At 44.6% G+C, this 19654-nt stretch overlaps 1 protein-coding gene across 3 annotated transcripts in view; it reads right to left on the bottom strand.

The window, feature by feature from the left end:
• The window catches only part of PTGFRN (prostaglandin F2 receptor inhibitor), a 67917-nt gene that overhangs the window by 4260 nt on the left and 44003 nt on the right, over positions 1 to 19654 (bottom strand). For 2 of the 3 annotated variants that reach the window (XM_027663610.1, XM_027663612.1), the window contains 3 exons: positions 19069 to 19488; positions 7817 to 7924; positions 530 to 835 (listed from right to left, as the gene is read on the bottom strand). In XM_027663610.1, the coding sequence (XP_027519411.1) occupies positions 530 to 835; positions 7817 to 7924; positions 19069 to 19488 (834 nt within the window). The remainder of the gene's footprint in view (positions 1 to 529; positions 836 to 7816; positions 7925 to 19068; positions 19489 to 19654) is intronic. The other variant, XM_027663611.1, reaches the window with a different exon arrangement.

Below are 19654 nucleotides of genomic sequence, written 5' to 3'. Positions count from 1 at the left end.
ATCCAGCGTGCAACTTCCTTCTCATGAAGTCTAGCAACACTTGCAACTCAGGCTGGAAAGTAAACAAGGCATAAAGTGCAGGGAGCAACATGCACTTGTTGTTAGGAGAGGGCAGAAGGAGTCAGAGCTCTGACTTTCTGTTCTCAGCTTTGACAGCAACCACAATGTGACTGTTTCATCACGCCCCATCTGCAAACCCAAGGCTTCCTCCAGCAGGCAGCAGAAGGGTTAACATTTGGAGAGGATACTATGCCCTTGACTGGGAGATGCCCCAGCTATGCAAAACATCACCAAGAGATGACCAGGGAAGAGAACACTCCAGTCTTAAGACTGTCGTCTGTTCAGGCAGAACAGATTCTTCCACTCTGAAAAGCCTCGAATCAGAAATTGCGAACAACAGAAAAAGGACAACAAAATCTAATGAGATTACCAGAGGCACCTCCAAAAGTAGTTACGGGGAGTATTTGCCACAGAGAGACATAATATGGTGTTGAAAACAAATCGAGTAGCACACATTGCGATCTCTTACCATCCATTTTCACAGACAGGAAGATGGGCTTGGCTCTGATGTCGGGTTCCCGCTGCCACACGCCCGTGGCAGATCGCACCCACGGGGTCACTACGCAGTAGTGGTTCCCAAAGTCATGGTCCTCACAGCCATGCACACGGAGCCGGAATTCCAGCGGGCTGATTCTCTCCAGGCTGATGTCACTGCTGCCATTCCTCCTGCTCTGTGTCACGATCCCCCTCCGGTCCAGCGAGGCCAGCAAGATGGGCTCTCTGTCCAAGGCGAAGGAGCGCACAGCAAACCAGGAGACATCAAAGGACATATCATCTGCATTGGTGGACAAAGAAGAATTTAGACATGTTGGTGAGCTCTGAGAAGTATTCATAGTGCCACTTCTCAGCAGATAAGTTAATCTGTAAGCAGAACAGCCAGCACTGGTCTGACAGCAGAGGAAAAAAAGGAAAAGATCGAAAAAAAGAGTCCCCTTAACATGCCCTTTCTAGGAGGATTCAAGCAGTGAACTGCAAAGAAATGCACTGACAGGAAGAATGGAGTTGCACAGAAAGACTGATTTACTACAGGGATGACAAAGAGGAGATTTCTTGCTTTTCTGCCTGCTATTCTAAAATTTCTGTTTAACTCTGATCTAAGTTTTTACCAAGCAGGCTTAGTATCATAAGAAGTTCTATAATTATGCTGAACCTGCAGTGAAAAGGGAGTGGAAGCACTAGGTATTTGCTAGCAGAGAGTAATTTGCAATCACTGTCTTCATGCAGGGCCTACACAACCACAAAATCAGAAGGCTCTTTCCTGAAGATCCCTTCCTTACATCTACTATTTGCCTAAATGAATACACAAGGTTCTGCATAGAGCACAAAAAAATTACCTACACAAGTACAAAGCATTCGGGAGCAGAGCCTGACTGTGATGCTTTTATACATTTTTTTTCCCAGGGTTGTGGGTTACTGTGACCCATCAGACATCATGCCTTGTACGAGTTTTACCACCCAAGGACACAGTCTATAAAACATATTTGCATCACCTTCCACTTTTAACACGTCTGACAGGTAGTCAGAGTCCATCAGCACATCTAGCTCGCTATGTTCATGCAAGGTCTTATTGATCTTATTAGCAGATCAGTCTTAACCCCATTAGGTTGATGTAGCTAAGTATCTACTTTAAAAATCACTGCTATTCTTTGCTAACATGAGCCCAGCAACACCTGTCAGAGCCTGAAACCTGGCATGACCTACAGCATAGACAGGAAAGGCTGCTCACTTGTTTCCTCAACAGGTCTTCCTTCCTGGCACATTAGCAAACTGATGGGCCCAAACTGGAAACAGAGGTTACTATTTCTGTCCTGAGTTTTGGGTACTGGTACAATGTGTGCACAGGGCTTACTTAACCTCTGCACACACCTAAGGCAGTCCCAGTGATTTCTGGCAATACATCAAACCTCCATTTTCTAATATTGAGATCTCTGAAAAACACAGTATTAGCACTGTGAATTTAAAACTGATCCTCTGTCTGAGTTTGCTCTTCTCTAAACTTTCACATTTGATCTCCATGATAATGGAAAAATTGAAGCCTAAGCCTACTGTTGTACTCAAACTGTTTACAGATCTAAGTGAAGACAACTTTTACATCTCCATCAGGCAAGCTAACACTTCAGCAACGAAGGGAACCTTAATATTTTAAAGTGAAGTAAAGGGTTGTCCTCAGCTCTGTTACTTGAAGTATAGCATCAGTTGGTCACGTAGAACATTCCTCCTTACCGCAGACAAGAAAACCTACCCAGTGTTTTGGATAGAATTAACTCCTTCCTAAGGTACACTGGTTTTACACACATTTTCAGAAAACAAAACAAAAATATGACAAAGCAGATGTTACTACCAGAGACACTGTCTGGTCAAACTGTTTTGGGAGCCCAGCCAGCTTCCTGCCCTGCCTGCCACGAGCGGGTGCTCTGTGTGATGGCACATGGCCTGTTTTGCAGCCCTACAGCAGGAGTAGGTGTCCCAGTCCCACATGGGGTTCAGCACAGGTCACATGGACCAGCAGCCCTCGCAGCAATCGCTCTTGCCTGTCATACTACAAGTACAGCTATTAGTTACTTGGCAAAGCGCTCAAAGCACTTCCCTTGAAACCAAAGTTAATAAAAATTATCATAAACATGCTCAGTCAACAAGATCAAACTTTGACCTCTGCTTTGTGCACTCATCCAACTGTCTGTGGGAAACAGGGCCTCTGCTGGAGAGAGAGCTCTGTTTATAGAAACCACTCTTCATCTCTGCTGTCTGTTTATGCCAAATACGGTAACAGCACTGGTCCACAGGCAATCACGTTGGGAATGACCAATTCCTTCCAAAGATCAGCACTTGCCATTAGCTCTTGGGTTTCCAGGTACTGTAGGAGCATATGGACACCTTTCAGGCCAAGTCAAATTACACTGAACACACCATTAAACTTGCTAAAAGAGGTTTAAGCAATAAATTTAGATATTAAAAGATGATAATAATTTAGCCTTCGGATTCCCAGGCAACTTCGAAGAATTCCTTCTTTTGTGTCCCAGACAATTTGAGGTTCCCTTCCCTCCACATACAAGGATGAGTGCTGTCATTTTGGAATAGTTGGATCTATCTTCTGTAATTACAACATGGGATAACAGTATTATGCCAACATATTTTATTAGTCAGTATACACAGTGTGCAATTAGTGACTCACTACAGACAGTTAGAGGGAGGATTTGGCTCCAAGTCCTCTGTCACTATCCTCCTAGAAATAGCTTAATACAGCAAAGTCATATGATTCATTTCTATATATCTCTGGGTTTCATGCAATAAAAACATAGGAAAATTTAGCAAAGCCAGGATATAAATCAGGTCTCTCTAAATACCAGAGGTGAACATGCCTAGCAGCTCCCAAGTGCGAATAAGTATGTAGGTTTACTGACATAAAACAGGTCACACCCCAGGCTTCCCAAAAGCATCTGTATCATTCCACATACACCCTGTATCAATGTTGAGAAGTCACACTCACAATTTTTGTGCCAAATCTACAAAAAACTCAACTTCAAGCACCACACTCACACTTAAAGGTTTCTTTCACTGGTTCTTTCTGTACCACACAATAAGTAGTGTGGGACACCTCGACAAGACGCCCCCCAGTAAAGCAAAACATCCCAGTGCCAAGCCCAGAAGGCCACCAAGGACCTCAGAGCCACCAGGGCATGCAATGGAGATGCTCTCCTAAAGGAACACAAGGCCCTGGGAGCTGGATGCTTTCAGAGCTCTGTGAGCAGAGTAACGGTGGTGCTGTGCTTCCTCCCCTCCTCAGTCAGCGAGGATCATCAACATGTAAAGCACATCTTTATGCACATTTCGATTTGACACACAGGACTAAGCTGTCTGGGTCTTAGCTGCTTCCCTGGCCAATCGCTCCTCAAAAAAGGGAATCCTATTTCTAGACCAGCTCTTAGGAACCATACACTTCCACTGCTTAGAATGGAGCTCTCTCAGTATCCTGTTACAGTAATGAATCACAATTTTGAGACCCTTTTTGTTTACTACATTTAAATGAGGTTGAATAGAGCTTCCTAGAGAGCTGAGCAAACCACTTCAAGCTATATAAGAGGTAAACAAGCTGGTTTTGTTAAATTCTCCAGAGTGCCCACTGAGTCTGTCTGGAGCAGATAAAAAAAAACATCTCCTTTCAGTCACAGTAAGTAATACTTTTAAATCCCTAAGCACACAGCCCAAGAATGGGTGATCTGGGAAGTCTAGAGAGATCATTTGTGAAAATGTGCATTCAACAGAAATATCTGAAGCAGCTTTTATATCTTCAGGGCACAGAAGAACTACTATTCCCCCCTGACACACATATACTCCCCCTCATATCAATTCAAAACACCAACCCTAGCTACCAAGCCAAAGGAGCACTTCTTTAGATGGAGCAGTTGCTGCCATGTACTAAGCTTAGTAATACACACTCCATTTCAGCAGGGTCTCAAAGAAGCAGAGGAAATTAAAGCATGTAGCAGTCACGCCAAAACCTTTCCTACCCTTTTGAAAATTTCCCACAGGGTGGGTACACAGAGACGTTGAAAGTATTGTGAGGTGCCTCTACCAGACGAGGGTTCAATCCATAAATGATGCCTCTAGAAAAAAAATGGATGGATCTAACTGTAAAAAAATGGCACTGACAAAGATAATTGGCCATTTAACTTTTCCTCAGCTCCTTGGAAGTACTTTAGTTTTCTGATTGCGCATACAAAGAGAGAAGAGGTGGCACCTGACACCTCAACTTATTACAGGAGGCATACATAACTAATCCTCAGCTAATGCTTGCACAGTTGAGTAACTGTGTGTACAAGAGCAGAGCTGTCTGGCATACCAAATGTGTTCAAAGTGTTTTGGAGGGGCATTTAGCAAGACATCCTGTGAAAATCCCTGGTCCTTCTCTGCTCACAAAAGAGCCCAAAATACAGCCTTCTAGCAGGCCTGACACCAGAAGAGCAGATGGCTTTTGAAAGGCCATCATGCCCCTCTGAAGAAAGTCAAATGCATTTGCTCTGCTCTTCTTTCTCATCACGTTCCCAAATGGAAAAACCATGTCTGTACTGCATTCATCTGTTTTCTTCCAGAAGATGCTGGCAACTCTTGCCATGTTTATCTGATTATGAGGTGTAGGCTTTCCCTGACAGCATGCCTTATTTCTCCAGTGGGATGAGACAGCCCTGTTACTTCCACGGTCTGTCTAACGTTTGGCGCTAATTTAAAAAACAAGTTCTCCATTCCAGTTGTGAATTAAATTCATCTGACTCAGCACAGAGACAGATCAGAGATGGGATATGGGGGAATAAGGTTACTAGTGAGGAACTACATCTGTTTGCTACCATTGCCCTTAAGGCCTTTTACCTAAGCTGCTCCATTAGCCCACTGCTGTAGTCCCCTCCATCTCCCCAGGCTAAAAAGGCAGACTGACAAGGGAAGCCTGGACACCCTGCAGCTGTTACTTATATTCCAGCTGTTCCCTGCAGTTCTTCTGCCGGTCTCATCCAGAGGACCAGCAAGGACTGAAAATGGACCAGCTTCTCAGGCCCATAGGAAGGGCCCAGACTGCATTTCTCCACATAGGACTGGTTAGGTTTCAAATCCTGCTCATCCAGCAACCAGAAGCTCAGAGCATGGACTGAAAAGTTCCCTCAAAACCTGCCACAGTGACACACTTTACCCCCTTCTAGGAGTATTTGTTGCCTGTGCCTCATTACAGACTGTAAAAGAAAAAACAGAACCAAAACAAACAAACAAACAAAAACAAAAGGCAAAAAAAAAAATCCAGAGAGGCAAAGATCTGTCGTGTCCAAGATGACGTTACCCAGCTATGGAACAGATTACAGTGCTGACATTTAAAACTCTGCTCTGGCTGTTCATGACTGCTGGAAACAGCATCATTTTCAACTCCAGGCATCATCTGTCAATTCAACAGACATCCATGAACCCTTATGAAGTTGCCAAATTAGAACTCAACTGTGCTGATGAGCGGCTCCTTGAAGACAACACTTTCTTACTTCAATCCCTTTAATACCCTTGTATTGTCCATGCTCCTCCCAGTCTCAAGCTACCAATACACAACAAAACCATCACAAACCCAAGTGCAGCAAAGCACTGACAGGAGAGACCTACTGTTACTAAGCAGCCTCTTTTCACTGAATGGGTAAGGCTGGAAGGGACCACTGGAGGTCGTCTGGTCCAACCTCCCTGCTCGAACAGGGTCCCCTAGAACACATTGCACAGGATTGTGTCCAGATGGCTTCTGAATCTCTTAGAGGAGACTCCACAGGATCGCTGGGGCAACCTGTTCCAGTGCACAGTCACCCACACAGCAAAGAAATTCTTTCTCATGCTCAGGTGGGGCTTCCTGTGTTCTTGTCTTCAAGCTTTAAGTGAGTCAGGGATGCTGAGGCCTCTTTCATGTGACAACCCCCAACATTATTAAAGCTGTCAAACACCACCAGAAGCAGCAGCTGCTCCCTGCCAGCAATTATTGCTCTGGAAGGGAAGGCAGCTGCTTTGAGTACTGCCTCGCAACAATACCTGTAAGAGCTTGGGCACACCTCAGCTTGGAAAAGGCTTCCTGCTGTGCAGAAACCTCAGGACAGACTGAGGTGTATGTACAGGCACACAGCACTGCTTCCTGTGCCCAGTATCCCAGGATATGACTCTTTTTGACAGCAATAAAGTTTACTCAGCTTTTCTTCCCTACCAGGCATTTCAATAATACAATGACTTCTATCATTTTTTCACAGGCAGCACACAACTGCAATCTAGCAAATTGCTTCCCTGCTACACTCAGATTTAATGTAGAAGAGACACCTTGGAATTTCAAAGTGATGGGCCTTCACTAAGTCTGGTACTTCAAATCATCAGCTACTACATTGGAAGTAATTTTTTCTGCACAGCACCTCTTTTGTACTGGCTTATGTGTAGACTTTTAAGTTTTGCATGAATCCTGACATCTTTACATTTAGGTATATACACATATATTTATGTTTACATACATATTTGTAGATTTTAAAGAGATGTTTATATTCATATATATAAGGACTTAAACCCTAAACTCACTGCAAACCCAAAATTTTGGGTATAAGAACCAGAGTTGCTCTCACAGCATTCTGACAAATGCTCAGACGATGCTTGGCAAGCAGCTAGGTTTTGAGCAATTCTCTGAACTTCTCAGCTTTTCATAAAAATCTCTTTCTAAAGTGTCTGCTATCCTCTTCATGGGAACTAGGTACTGTATTTCTTTCTTCCACAGAAAAAAGAATGCTCAACTCTAAAGGCAATGAACATTTTTGGCATTTAGGCTGCAGCAGTCAGTTATTACGATTTTTAGATTTACCTTAAGCCTTAAATTCACTCTGAAGTGTGAAGCCAGGTGACTAAGATTTGCTTACAGATGACCATTTTCTCCTAAATGGTTTTGCCAATGGACCTCCTTTCCAATTAAAGGGAACAGGAATAGTTTTCATGGCCCATCTGCTGGTTGTAGGCAGAGATTGCCTGCAGTGGGCTCAGCTGGTATGGACAGCAGAGGGGGATTTAACAGTAAGAACACTTTTTTCCCCCTCTCCCCTCAGAAGGTGAAAAAAACCCCCTCATTTTAAATTGAGCTGTGTAGAGCAAACACACTCTCCTGTATTTATCTAGTTCTACAGCCTCACTCAAAGGACACAGGGTTGTAACTGCTGATACCACTCTGCCTGGTGGAGGCAAGTGAGTTACAAGTAAAATAGTTTTGTGGAAATACCTGGCTCAAGTGCCATTCCTTCCATTGTGACGATACACAGCAGATCTGCCACCTCCCCCTGGTAGATCGTCGGGCTGTCAGAATGCACTGAGACATTAAACACAGGACCTAGAAAAGAGTAACAACAATTAGGCTTTTCTTCAGTGTCCAACACCTTTCTTGCACGTATTTTGAAGTATTCACTCCCAGTTTGTGAAGACAGAGCTCTGAAGGAGGGATAAGCAATCATTTATTGTAAAATAGTTATTTTTAGTCATTAAATCCTGTGCGAAGATAAAGCACCCAAACCATCAGTCACCTGACACAGAGGCTGCTGCCCCACTCTGCTTTCTACTGTCCTGCACAAAAGGAGCTGGAGACTCCTTTGAGAGAACGAGAGTTCAGGTCTTCAGGCTAATCCAGAATGTATTTCTTCGGTGAGGCTGTCAACAGGAATTCCAAGTTAAAGCGAAACAAGCATTTTAACAATACAGATGGTTCTGCTGTGGAGCTGAAACACAGACAATACAAGCAGTGCATCTGATAATACTTTTCTGTGGGTTTTCCTTCAGGCTCTGCCACAGATAAGTTTCTTCTGTAGAGGATGTCTCAAAGCCCAAGGGCACAGTAGTTCCTTCAGATGCAGAGTGGTGATGATATCGATGAAAACCTTTAGGTTGTTGTGAAATCCTCAGACACCAAGACAACATGGTGCTGTTTGGCTTCTGAGGTACATAAGTCAAAAACCAAAACATCCCCGAATTTTGACAGCAGTTACACCTCTAGTGCAAAAGTAACCAAATCACAACTCCTCAGATATTCCAACATTGCCAGTACTCTCTGTTTCACAGGGCAGAAAATGAAGAATGTGACTCAGATTAAGAAGGAATCTTTTTTACCCTCCCTAGACTCCATTACCTGGCTCAGCTACCTCTGGGACAGCAGCAGCAACAACAAGCACACACATGTGGTTTGAAAGGAAATAAAAGCTGCAGATTTGCTCTCCTCCACTCTCACATGCTACTGTTTCAGTACGGGAACCTTAAATTTCAAATCCACTGGAGATCAGTGGCAAACAATGCTTTTGATGGAGAATATTTAAGGAAATCATCCAAGACAACCCACTTGTCCCATACCCTCTCAAGAGGTTTCTGTGGAAAGCTATGCTGATAGCTCAACCACACTGAACACACTTAGCACATCATTTCCAAACTGAGGTTGGATGTATCACAAAGCTAGAGCTGTAATTTTTGGTCAAACTATTCTAGGCTACAAAGGCCTGGCTTGTTTTGGTCAGTAGAGATTATATAGCACGCTAAGAAATTAATTCCAATTCCAATGCAGTAATTATTTCTCTGGCTTTCAAAATTCCCCCCATAATTTCTACCAGGCACAATGTGCCCTCTGCTCTGCCTCAGAAGCAGTTGTGCTTTGTGCACAAGGGCAGTATGCAGACATATAATCTGTGAGTTTTGCACCCATTTTAACACTAGAAGACCTCTCTACTAAAAATTAATACTGAAATTTACCCCAACAAGCAAGGATGAAAGAGTGGTAGAGATGCAACAGAGGTTACATGTGGACTATCAGTCAAGGCTCCTACATGCTTATGCTAAAATATATTTAAGGAAATAAGGGATACAGATCACTAAGTTCAGCTCTTCAGGTACTGAGTTCACAAGCAGGCTGCAGCCCCATGTTAAGCTCAGCATGATAGGGTCCTTTTCTGGGTAAATCAACAGAGATTAATCTATTGCTTCCTCAGCCTCTATCCAAATTCTTTCTGTGTGAATTCAATTTGTTTCCTGACATTTACACATACACGTGCCAAACTATATTCCCCTTGCAGCCTATTTGATTATTTGTCCCCAGATAAAACAAGATATTTTCCATCCTTTCCTTTGGAGTTGTGAAGACAGAAGTTCAAGGTCCAAGGGGATTAAAGGCAGCATGGACCAGGGCACTCCAGCCAACTATAACCAGAGAAGTCTCAAGCTGCGTGTGAACTGTCAAAGCAAAAGAAACAAAGAGACTGTCAAAATCTGCCAGGAAAGTCCCTGCATTCCCAGCACATTCTCTATGCTGCACTGATCAAAGGCGGAGCAGCACCATAATAATCCTGATACTGTCCATGGCTCAGGGTCTATCCTAAGTCCCCGCAGCGAGTGAGGTGACATGTCAGAGATACAGGGCACGCTCTGCTCCAGCAAACAGGCTCTGTCCTGGTTGGCAGCCAGGAGGGGTTGAGCAAGAGTGATGAACTGCACGATTCCAACTTTGTCAGCTAAGCACGGGCTACCTTACCCCTGCCCTGGCAAGTTAAAAAGGAAAGACAGAGGGTACAGACAGACAGGATTCTTCAGGCCTTACTTCTGGGTTGAAAGTCCAGGCACATCTACTGCATTCAACAGACACTGCCTTCAAACCCTGGCATGCCAACAAACCACTAACGCGGAGCGGAGCCAGAGCACTCCTGGCCACTGGAAGTCACGAGGGTAAAAGCTGAGCTTGTTTGGTCACTCAGCCAGGAAAGGCCATGTGTCATGGAAATGCAGCACTCCCTACACACTGCTCAGTTCTGGGTCACCAAGCACATCTCTACCCGGCCTCCCACACAGGAGCCAAAGCTGCCAGGGCAGTAAGGCAGGAGGGCAGCAGCTGCGCTGTCATTTCAGGACTGTGCTTCCCCTTGGTGAGACACAAACGGTTCTTTCCCTTGGGTTATTTCCCTCGTAGGGTACATCTCCTGCAAATTACCATCTGTACCTCAAGGGAGAGATCACTGTCCTGGCATCACTCTCAACAAAGAGTCAAGAGATGTGTCAGGGGTTGTGCTTTTCCCTCTCCTAAGCAAGATTAATTGCAGTGAAAGCTTCTTAGTTCAGTCTTAAAAACTGTGTGGTTGCAACTTCCTAGGGGGATATGTCTTCTCTGGATGTCTCTCAGGCCTTCTAGCCACATGACCCATGTCCTAGGCTTCAGGCATGAAAGGACAGAATAAAGCATCTTCATAGATTTATTCCCCCCACTACAAAACCTGAGAAGGCAGGAGGCTGTTTTCAACAGAGATTTGTAAGCCCTGAGCTGGACCAGCTGACCATTTAATCCCCTAAACCACCACCAGAAGGTATAATAGTCAGAGTTGTGATCACTACACCTCTTGGGAAAGATTCACAGAAGCTGGTGACATGGCTCTAATCCCTCATTGAAGTCATCTGCACGTCACCCTGCTCTTCTGGTCTTGTTCCGAAAAACCAAACCAAAACCAAACAATGAAAAAACCCCAATCAACCAAAAAAACAAACCAACAACCCAAAGAAACCAACCCACTAACTGACCAGTGCTTTTAACCAGATTTATGTCCCCAGCTTAAACAATATACTCTAGTTTCAGCTGAACCTGTCTGACAACAGGATGTGAGAAGTAGGAATGAGCTGCATGCCCATCTCAAGCAAAGAAACAGCAAATCAGTTTTTTAGTGGGTTACAAGAAAAACCATGGCTGTATTCAACTCGACTTCTGCTTTTCTTCAGACTCAGGAAAAGCACCTGGGCAAAAAAGAGCAGCAGAGCAAACAAGATGCTTCCAGATACATTTTTCAAGGTTCCTGATGACCTCCCAAGAGGTCTAAGGTGTGCCACAAAAATCTTGGTATGGATCCTGGTGGTGTGACTCATGTCATCATCCCCTGTTACCATCACACTTCAGTACTCAAGAGACCCTGGATCTGGAATCCACCAAACTGGCACACAAAACCCAAGCTCTTTCCTTAAAGTTTCTGCCTTCCGGTATAAAAAAAAAAACCAAACAAACAAACCAACCCACCACAAACAAAACCCAAACCAACCAAAAAAGCAGCCCAAAACACACCCAAAAAACTCAAGGCCAAGGTTACAGGCACAAGCATGTGGTAACACAGGTGACTCCCAGCACACCTGGATGACACTGACCATCAGGGTCTCAGCATCGCCACACTCAAGCGCTTCCAGTGTCACAGGAAGGGTTGGGAAGGTGACATGAACTCTCCTTCAGTGACATCCCAGTTCATGCTACATCAACACTGGGAAAAACAGAACCCTGCAGGTAACAGATGATGTGGCTTTGGTCACCTTGCCACCTGCATTTAACAGGTTGAAATACTGTTGTTGGCACTTACTTGGTCACTCGGGAGAATAAACAAACCAGAGTTTAGTTTCAGTCACAGGGCTGACAGATCAAGCGTGGCCTGCAAAGCTCGTCAAGAACAAAGCAAAGTTAAATGCAGGAAAGCTGCTCGTGGAGTTTGAAAGCTGAGAAACAACTGGATTTTAATAACTTCAGATTTGAAGATAAAGCGTCATGCCCCTTGGATAATTTGGAAACTAAAGAGCAGATTTACAAAGCAAACCAGCATTCCCAACTGTAAGAGCTAAGCATGATAAAGTGCCATATTCTGCTGAGACTTTTGATTTAAATTAAGCCAGAAATGTCTCTTCCTCACTGTAAGTAAGGCCGTGTGTAATCCTAGACACAACCCCTAAAAGAAGTTCTCTTCTTTATTAAAGTAATAACAATTTTATATCAAAAAACATCTGCTGTTGAGACAGGAATAAAGAGTTTTCAGAGCTTTTCTTGCCTTCCGAATGCTTGAAAAATATAAAACTTTAAACAGAAAGCGAAGACATTGAGGTTAGAAGTTTACCAATACAAATCTGGAAGTGCTTAAAGAGAAACCAGGCTCCAGGATCAGAACTTTTTTTGTATAATTTCTTCTGAATGTCCCTTCTTATGGCAGATCTCAATGCTCAAACTGTTGATTTTTTTGTCACCCAGGAAGGTAACTCCAGGATCCAAGTCCTGTAGGTGACACAGTTTTCAGCTGAGTCTTTTGCTAATTCTTTCACATCTAAAAATGAAAGGAAAAAGTGTTTATAAGCTGCACCAAAATTGATTTATTACTTTGTGTTCAGACTCACACTGAACAGGCTGCAGGGTGGAAAGGAGGAGTTCAAGTTGATCGAGTTAATTTACTCAACTTAAGCATTTACAAATTGGAAGGAAAAAAAAAAATTCTGAGCCCTATTTACCTGATGTCACCCCATTCTCCCAAGAAATGGGGGAAAAGGAGGGAGAATAAAACAAAAGCCAGTTAAGATGCAGATTTACAACAGAAGAGATCCTAATTATCCAGGTCCTAGGTGACATTTTGGCCTTTTTGGTATCATTTTAGTTTGGACTTCTCTGCCAAAATAAGGTGTAGTCTCCCCACAGACATGAACTACCTTTATTTCCCAGACAAGCAGAGCAGAGAAAGGTCAAGTAACCTGATGACAATAGAGACCCAGAGCAGACTGTTCCAGCCAAGAAGCCTGTGCCCAGTCCATTACCGGGCAGCGAGGCCGCAGTCCCTGCATGCAGCTTCCCAGCTCACAATCAGACAGCACCACAGACCACAACGGGGGGAAAGAAATGATGCAACCCACAAGTTATCCATCCTCCAAAATATTACTCATCTCTGCCCTGGCACCAAATCATTCACTGTTCAGCTGAGAATCCCATGACCTGCCTTTTTCCAGATAATGAGTTTCTTCACCTACACTATTCCAGACCCCTGCCCTTTCCCTGCTTCTTCACGAAGCTGTTCCCTAACGAGCTGTACCCCAAGCCTCATAATAGCTGTTACTGGAAGAAGCCCTCAGTAGTTAAGTCTGTGGTTTCTACTTCCAGCTACAAATTAATGCACACAGGCACAAAGGCACACAATGACAAAGCACGTTCCTGCCCATTAACAGTGGCTGGAAAACACCAGCCTTTCTTGCCAAAGAGTTTCTGCTGCATTGCTTTTCATTCATTTCCGTGATTAAGGCTTCTTTCCTTTAAGAATCTTTCTATTCGCCTTTCTTGAAATTGAGTATCTCCCGGGGTCATTGCAGGGCATCATTTCATTTTAATTGCAAGCTCAACATCAATACTCAGCTCATATTTCAGCAGCTCTTGGTTTATCTCAGCTTCTTCCAAGGGGAGTGATAATACATTGCTGTGCAATGAGCTCACATGCAGACGTAATCCAGAGTTGAAGATTTCATCGAGATGCTTCCCTTGAAGTTCTCTTTTATTTTTGCCTCTCCAGAACTTTCTGCCCGCTGGTGAGTGGCACAGAGGGGAGACAGCCCAGAGCACAGCCAAGCTCCAAATGGTTCTTTCTCATAACACACTTCTCAGCATTAGATTAAAAGCTTCCTACTCCCTGCTCCCCTCAAGGGAAAGGAAAAGAAGTCACTTCTCTGGAAACCCCTGTGAGTGTGTAGTGGACAAAGACATCCTAAACACTAACCTTGGTTTCCCACTTCATGGTGAAAGGGTTTGAAAAAATCAAAGGACAAATGCCAAAGCAGAGTTTACGATGCCAGGATAAACCAGGTGGATTTCACAGAGTCCAGGTATCTCAGCATTAAAAAGCAGCTGCAGGCCAGATGGAGCCTTTTGAAAGAGATACCTGTCCAGACCTGCCTCAGGTAAGCACTCTGATCTCAAGCAAGTTCCCAGCTATTGGACTCCCACCTTTGCTGGTCAGCTCAGCTCAGGTTGAGGGTGAACACCAAGACAACAGCCTCTCCCACCCACTGCTCAGCCCTTGCAGGGTATTCCCACTGGAGCAGCACCTCCAGGTGATCAGAAGACAAGTGAGATTTTCAGTGTGGGTGAGTAGGATCACAAGTCTTACAAGAAGCTGTCTTGATAAACTGGGATCAGAAGGACAGCAAGGAACAGAAGACAGGTGTGTTCCAGGCTGAAAAAAGGCCATGTACACATGCATTAACCAACAGCTAGGGAGGAGAGAGGATGCACTGGAGTGGAAACAGTGCAATGAAATTAAGAGAAAATTTCAAGACAACCACTGGCAGCTGCTCTTGTCTTCCGCACTGCTGAGCAACCTTTTAAAGAAAGAAATGGCAGAACCTCTGTTCTAGACTGGGAAAACAAAAAATAAGCACTGAAGAATATTAAATTCTTTATGTGGGATAGCTTCCCCACCCCTCAAATAAGCTCATTTTGCTTACAGCTACGGGACATACAGAAGGCATTCGTTTTACAAAATTGGTCTAGTGATCCATGTTATTCATGAGGTCATACCAGAAAATTCACCAGATCCTCTCTGGTCTTAAAATACATTCTGCAGAGAACAATCTGCCATTGATTTGATATTTGGAAACTAATGACTTAGTAGGTTCCTCCTTGCCACGGCCGTATCCCAACATCTAGTTTATGTAATTCAGTGGACAAAATCCACATTTCTTTTTTTTTATTCCAGGAAATTTCAAACAAATTCCTTTACATTAACATTTCAGATTGTTAACCAAATGGAATAAATACATCCCTCTGCAACAGCAAGTGGAGAAAGAAGAGAGACGAGGTCTCTGCTTGCAGCCAGCAAGTTCTGCCTTGAATGGAAAGAATCTGAGGAAGACATTTTCCACAGATGTTCACGGAAAAACATTTCAGAGCACTGCCACATTTCACGCCTACTGTGGTAGGAAACATTGAAGTTTCATGAGTGAAGTCCTCAGCTCATATGTGAAAAGCTTACATGCCCCTGCCATTCAGAGAGATCACACTGCACAATGTGTATGCATGCTAAAAACACCTCTTTGAAACATCACTCAGCTCAGAGAGATCTGGAAGAGAGTCAAACTGGAGAGAAGGATTTCCAATCCCAGCAAGCCTCACCATCCCCCATCAAAGGAGAATCAATAAAAACAACTGAGAAAGAAATTCCTCCCAGGACTAAAAGCTTCGCGTAAAACCCTTTAAGGGTTTCCTTCTGCTGAAAATGCTGCTTCTGTATTGATCACCTCCCCACTTCAACCCCCATGATGCAAGCTGAAAACGCTGTCTAAATCTGAGTCTTCAAAGGAAGGAGAGCAGAATACCTTCTATTTTTCAAAATTATACTGCCTTATTATACCCCTGTCCAGTAGTTACAGCTACGCTGTGCTTCTGTTACACTTTGAGAACCCCACAAATCACTGTAACTGACTCATTAAGTTTTCCTATCAGGGACAAACAGAGTCATAAGTTACCCACCACGCCCCAGCCTCCCTATAACTCAGGATTCAGCAGAGCAGTGCTTCCCAGCTTTTACAACGGACTGGAAAGCTGCATGCCCCTCTTTTTTCTGCACCTTCCCTTCCAGTATCTTCCCTCCAATTTTGGGGAGCCTCTCATTCTCCCTGGAAACAACTATCTCCCTCAGCAGTTCTGCTTTTCACCGTGCCCTTTAGGGAAAATCCGGCACCAACTTCTTTTTCTGAAGAACAAGTTTGACAGCTGCCTGTGCCACAGGATGCAAGGGAAGGGTGTGACATCTGAGCTGTGCTTTCATAGCTGCTCCACAACTTTGCCATTTACCCTGAGTCAGTCTCAGTTTGCATCACAGGAGACCTCAGCAAACAAAACCAGAGTAACACACCCACAAAACATCTTCTGTATTGCATACTTAATTCCAAATAATTCTCTAAATAATAATTCCCCAGTTAGTCCACTCAAACTGTGCTTGTCACATGTTCTCATCATGCCCAGAGGTGAATGTCCAGCAGGGATATCTGAGTAATAACTGAAGGACACAAAGTTCATCCATCAATTAAAGAAAATTGAAGGTATTTCACGACAAATTTTGCTACATGCCAAGATTATTTTGGGAAACAGCACTCCAGTACATTGTGCCTGGGACCTCATTTCTCTCTTCATTCTTGTGCAAAGAATGAAAGGCTGACAGGGCTTCAGGACCATCCCTCCCCCTGCTCCAGCCCTGCTACTGGAATTCACACATTCCCAGGACACTTCTACATGCTGCCTCCCTTTCTTCAGTCCACGCTCCAGAAATCCTATCTGGGTGAAGGGGCTGGGAGTACAGACTGACAGCAAAGAGAAGTCAAGACTACAACACGCACACTTCCCTCCCTTGCATAGCTCTCGGTTTTCCCTCTGAACCACGGGTATCAATAGCATCCCACCAAACCTTTTGGAAAGCAGTTCAAAGTGACACAGGACAAGCAACGTTGGGAGAGGCACCAACCACACCACTTTTGTGCAGGAAGGCCTCCACATAAGAGCTTGGAGGGAGAGGGTGGGGTTTGGGACAGATTTGATTCCTGCTGGTTTCTTTTATCACCCCTTTGCAAATGCTGCTCTCCCACTGTGTCTGATCCAGATAACAAGAGCAATAAGGCTAAAATTGTAGCCCATTAAACCATCCTGAGAAAGACAGCAAATCTACAGCCATATTCATCTCTGACAATGCTGCTCTGAGAGGCACTCTGAACATAAGTAACTAACAGATTATTTTCAGGACAGTAACTTACCATAAAACTAAACAAGAAGCCAACCAGAAATCACTTAGAACTGAAAGAAGTGTTGAGGTGAGTCAACGTCCTCTCTCTGGCCAGCTTAGATCAAGCTGCATCTTTGTATCAGGATGCTACATCTCACAGTTTCTTACAAAGTGATATCCTTATTTCCAGGTTGTTCCCCTACACTCAGCCCTTGCCCTTTTCCCCAGTGTGCCTAGTGTAAGGAAGTTCAGTTGTTAGAAATCACCTCATATAGAACAATTATCTTAGTTATGGATGCAGCCGGAAGTCAGGCTGCTCTTGCCTAGTCATAGACACTTCTAAAATATCCTGCAGCCTGCCATTATAAGCACAATGAGAGCATGAAGAACAAGGGATGAGAGCAAAGACCTCCTTCCAAGTTGTGCCTGTGAACAGGAACGAGGAAGTGCAGAAGGTTTGCAGTACAGCAGCTAACTAGAGAGCCCCAACATAGCAAGCACCTTCGGGCTACGTTTGGGCTGTAAAACTCCTCAAGCAATCACCAGCTTGGTTTCAAATCATGGAGATGAGCCCTTCACTCCTAAGTGCACCACTGTTACAAAAACAACTTCCACGGCACTTCCCAGAGATACAGTACGATAGGAAGTCAGTGTTAACATACATCGCTGATGATTCCAATCAATGCTGTCCCTCTCTCCCTCCCCCAGCAATACATCAGCTCAGGCATGTTTCTCTAGAAATATCTCAACAGGCAGGCTATGTTACAGCTGAAGGTAAGGGTTTCAGCAAGCAACTGAGGAACAGGATGTCCTTCTGGGTACTGAAATTCATCCCAATTTGTGGAGCTTTGTAGTCCAGCCACAAGGGACCTCTAAGGTCTTCCCAGCAGCAGGATACACTTGCTGAGATGGCTGAAATGTTACCTTGACCTGACCATTTTCTGCAATTACATCAACAGCGAGGTGTGCTCAGGGAATTTAACGGTATGCTAATAGGGTCTGTTTTGGAGCAGAAATCCAGTTTATATTAATGTTCTTCCAGAGTAGCCACTACTAACAGCAATCGAGTGATACAGCTGGAAAATGCAGCTACATACTGAGAACCAGCTCTGAGCCTGCAGGACCATAAAAGCTGCATTAGTAAAGAAAAACCCAGGGGTTATGATTACAGCCAATTCATTAAACATCTTTCTGTAAACAATCAATAGCACAAAGGACACAAAAGTACCAACCAAAGAAGACAAGCACAGCTCTCAGCTGATGCCTTAAGCCCCTAATGGTTTTTTATTTTTCTAAGACTTGGAAGTTTTATAAGTAGTGGAAGTAGACTCTAAAAGCAGCATCCCTTGCATCCCTTTCCCTGTAGCACCCTTGTTTACACATTCCTTAACCCTCTTACCCCATTCTATGTTCCCTATATCACTCCTACCCCTGGTTGCAGCAGGAATGTTTAGTCTTTTGTCAAGGCAAGGCCTAGATTGTTGGCAGAACAGCATATCAGGGCCTAAACCACAGAACACGGGTCAAAAACTGGGTGACTATGTACCCTTTGTGCTCTGATGATGGTGAAGACGGGATGAACAGAGGGTCCCAAAATACACCCCAGACCCATTTTCAGGGGGTGGACCCAGGGCGGTCCAGAGCAAAGGCCACAGGGTGGACACATTTGGGATTGGATGGATGGTATTATAAAATGTAACATCTGGAGCACAGGGGCGCACGCGTCTTGTAACATCTTTTGCCTTGGCATAATAAACCCTTTCTTACCTCACCCCTAATTAACTGCTCCGGGAGATTTTTTTTTTTTTCAGCACCTAAATCCCACGCCAACACAGCCATCACACCGTTTGTCCCAAAGAGCAGATATTTCCAAGAGATGGGGGGGAAAATCAACGGGAAAGCGTCGCGGAACTCCTTCCCCCCTTCTGCCTTAAAACACGCAGCCGCCAGACTCCGTACCAACCTGACGTCTGGAAGTCTATCTGGATGGGGTTGGACAAGCCGTTCACCGCCTCGCGCCACATCCCGCCGCCCCCCGGGGACCAGGCGGTGACCACGCAGCGGTACAGCCCCGCGTCCGAGATCTGCGTCTGGTACATCCGGTAGCGGAACTCGTTCTCCTGCACCTTCTCCAGGACCACGCCGTCCACGCGCGTCTGGTCCGTCCAGTCCTCCAGCCGCACCACCGAGTCCTGGTTCAGGGAGATGATGCGGGTGGTCCCGTTGGGGCTCGACTGATCCGTCAGCGGCTTCTCGGCCGTGATGAGGACGGAGTAGCGCGGCGTCTTGATGTTCTTCGAGGACACTTTGCACGTCATCTCAAAGGTGTGGCCTGCTACAAAGAACGGCTTCAGTTTCACCGCCTCCACCGTGAGCGTGTAATCTGAAGAGGGAGGGAAATAAGCAGCAAGAGGGGGGGTTAATAAGTAGGTAGGGATGTCTCTGCAGCACCTTTCCATCTGGAAGACTGCAAACAGGCAAAGTTCTTTTTTCAGAGGAACAAATCCCAGCACATTTATCTAAACACACATGGACATCCCAGAATGCTA

The sequence above is a fragment of the Corapipo altera genome, unplaced genomic scaffold (genome assembly GCF_003945725.1).
Source record: "Corapipo altera isolate COAL_440 unplaced genomic scaffold, ASM394572v1 165, whole genome shotgun sequence".
Classification (NCBI taxonomy): Eukaryota; Metazoa; Chordata; class Aves; order Passeriformes; family Pipridae; genus Corapipo; species Corapipo altera.
Note: the sequence above shows the minus strand (reverse complement) of the source record. Positions and strands in the feature narration are given on the sequence as shown.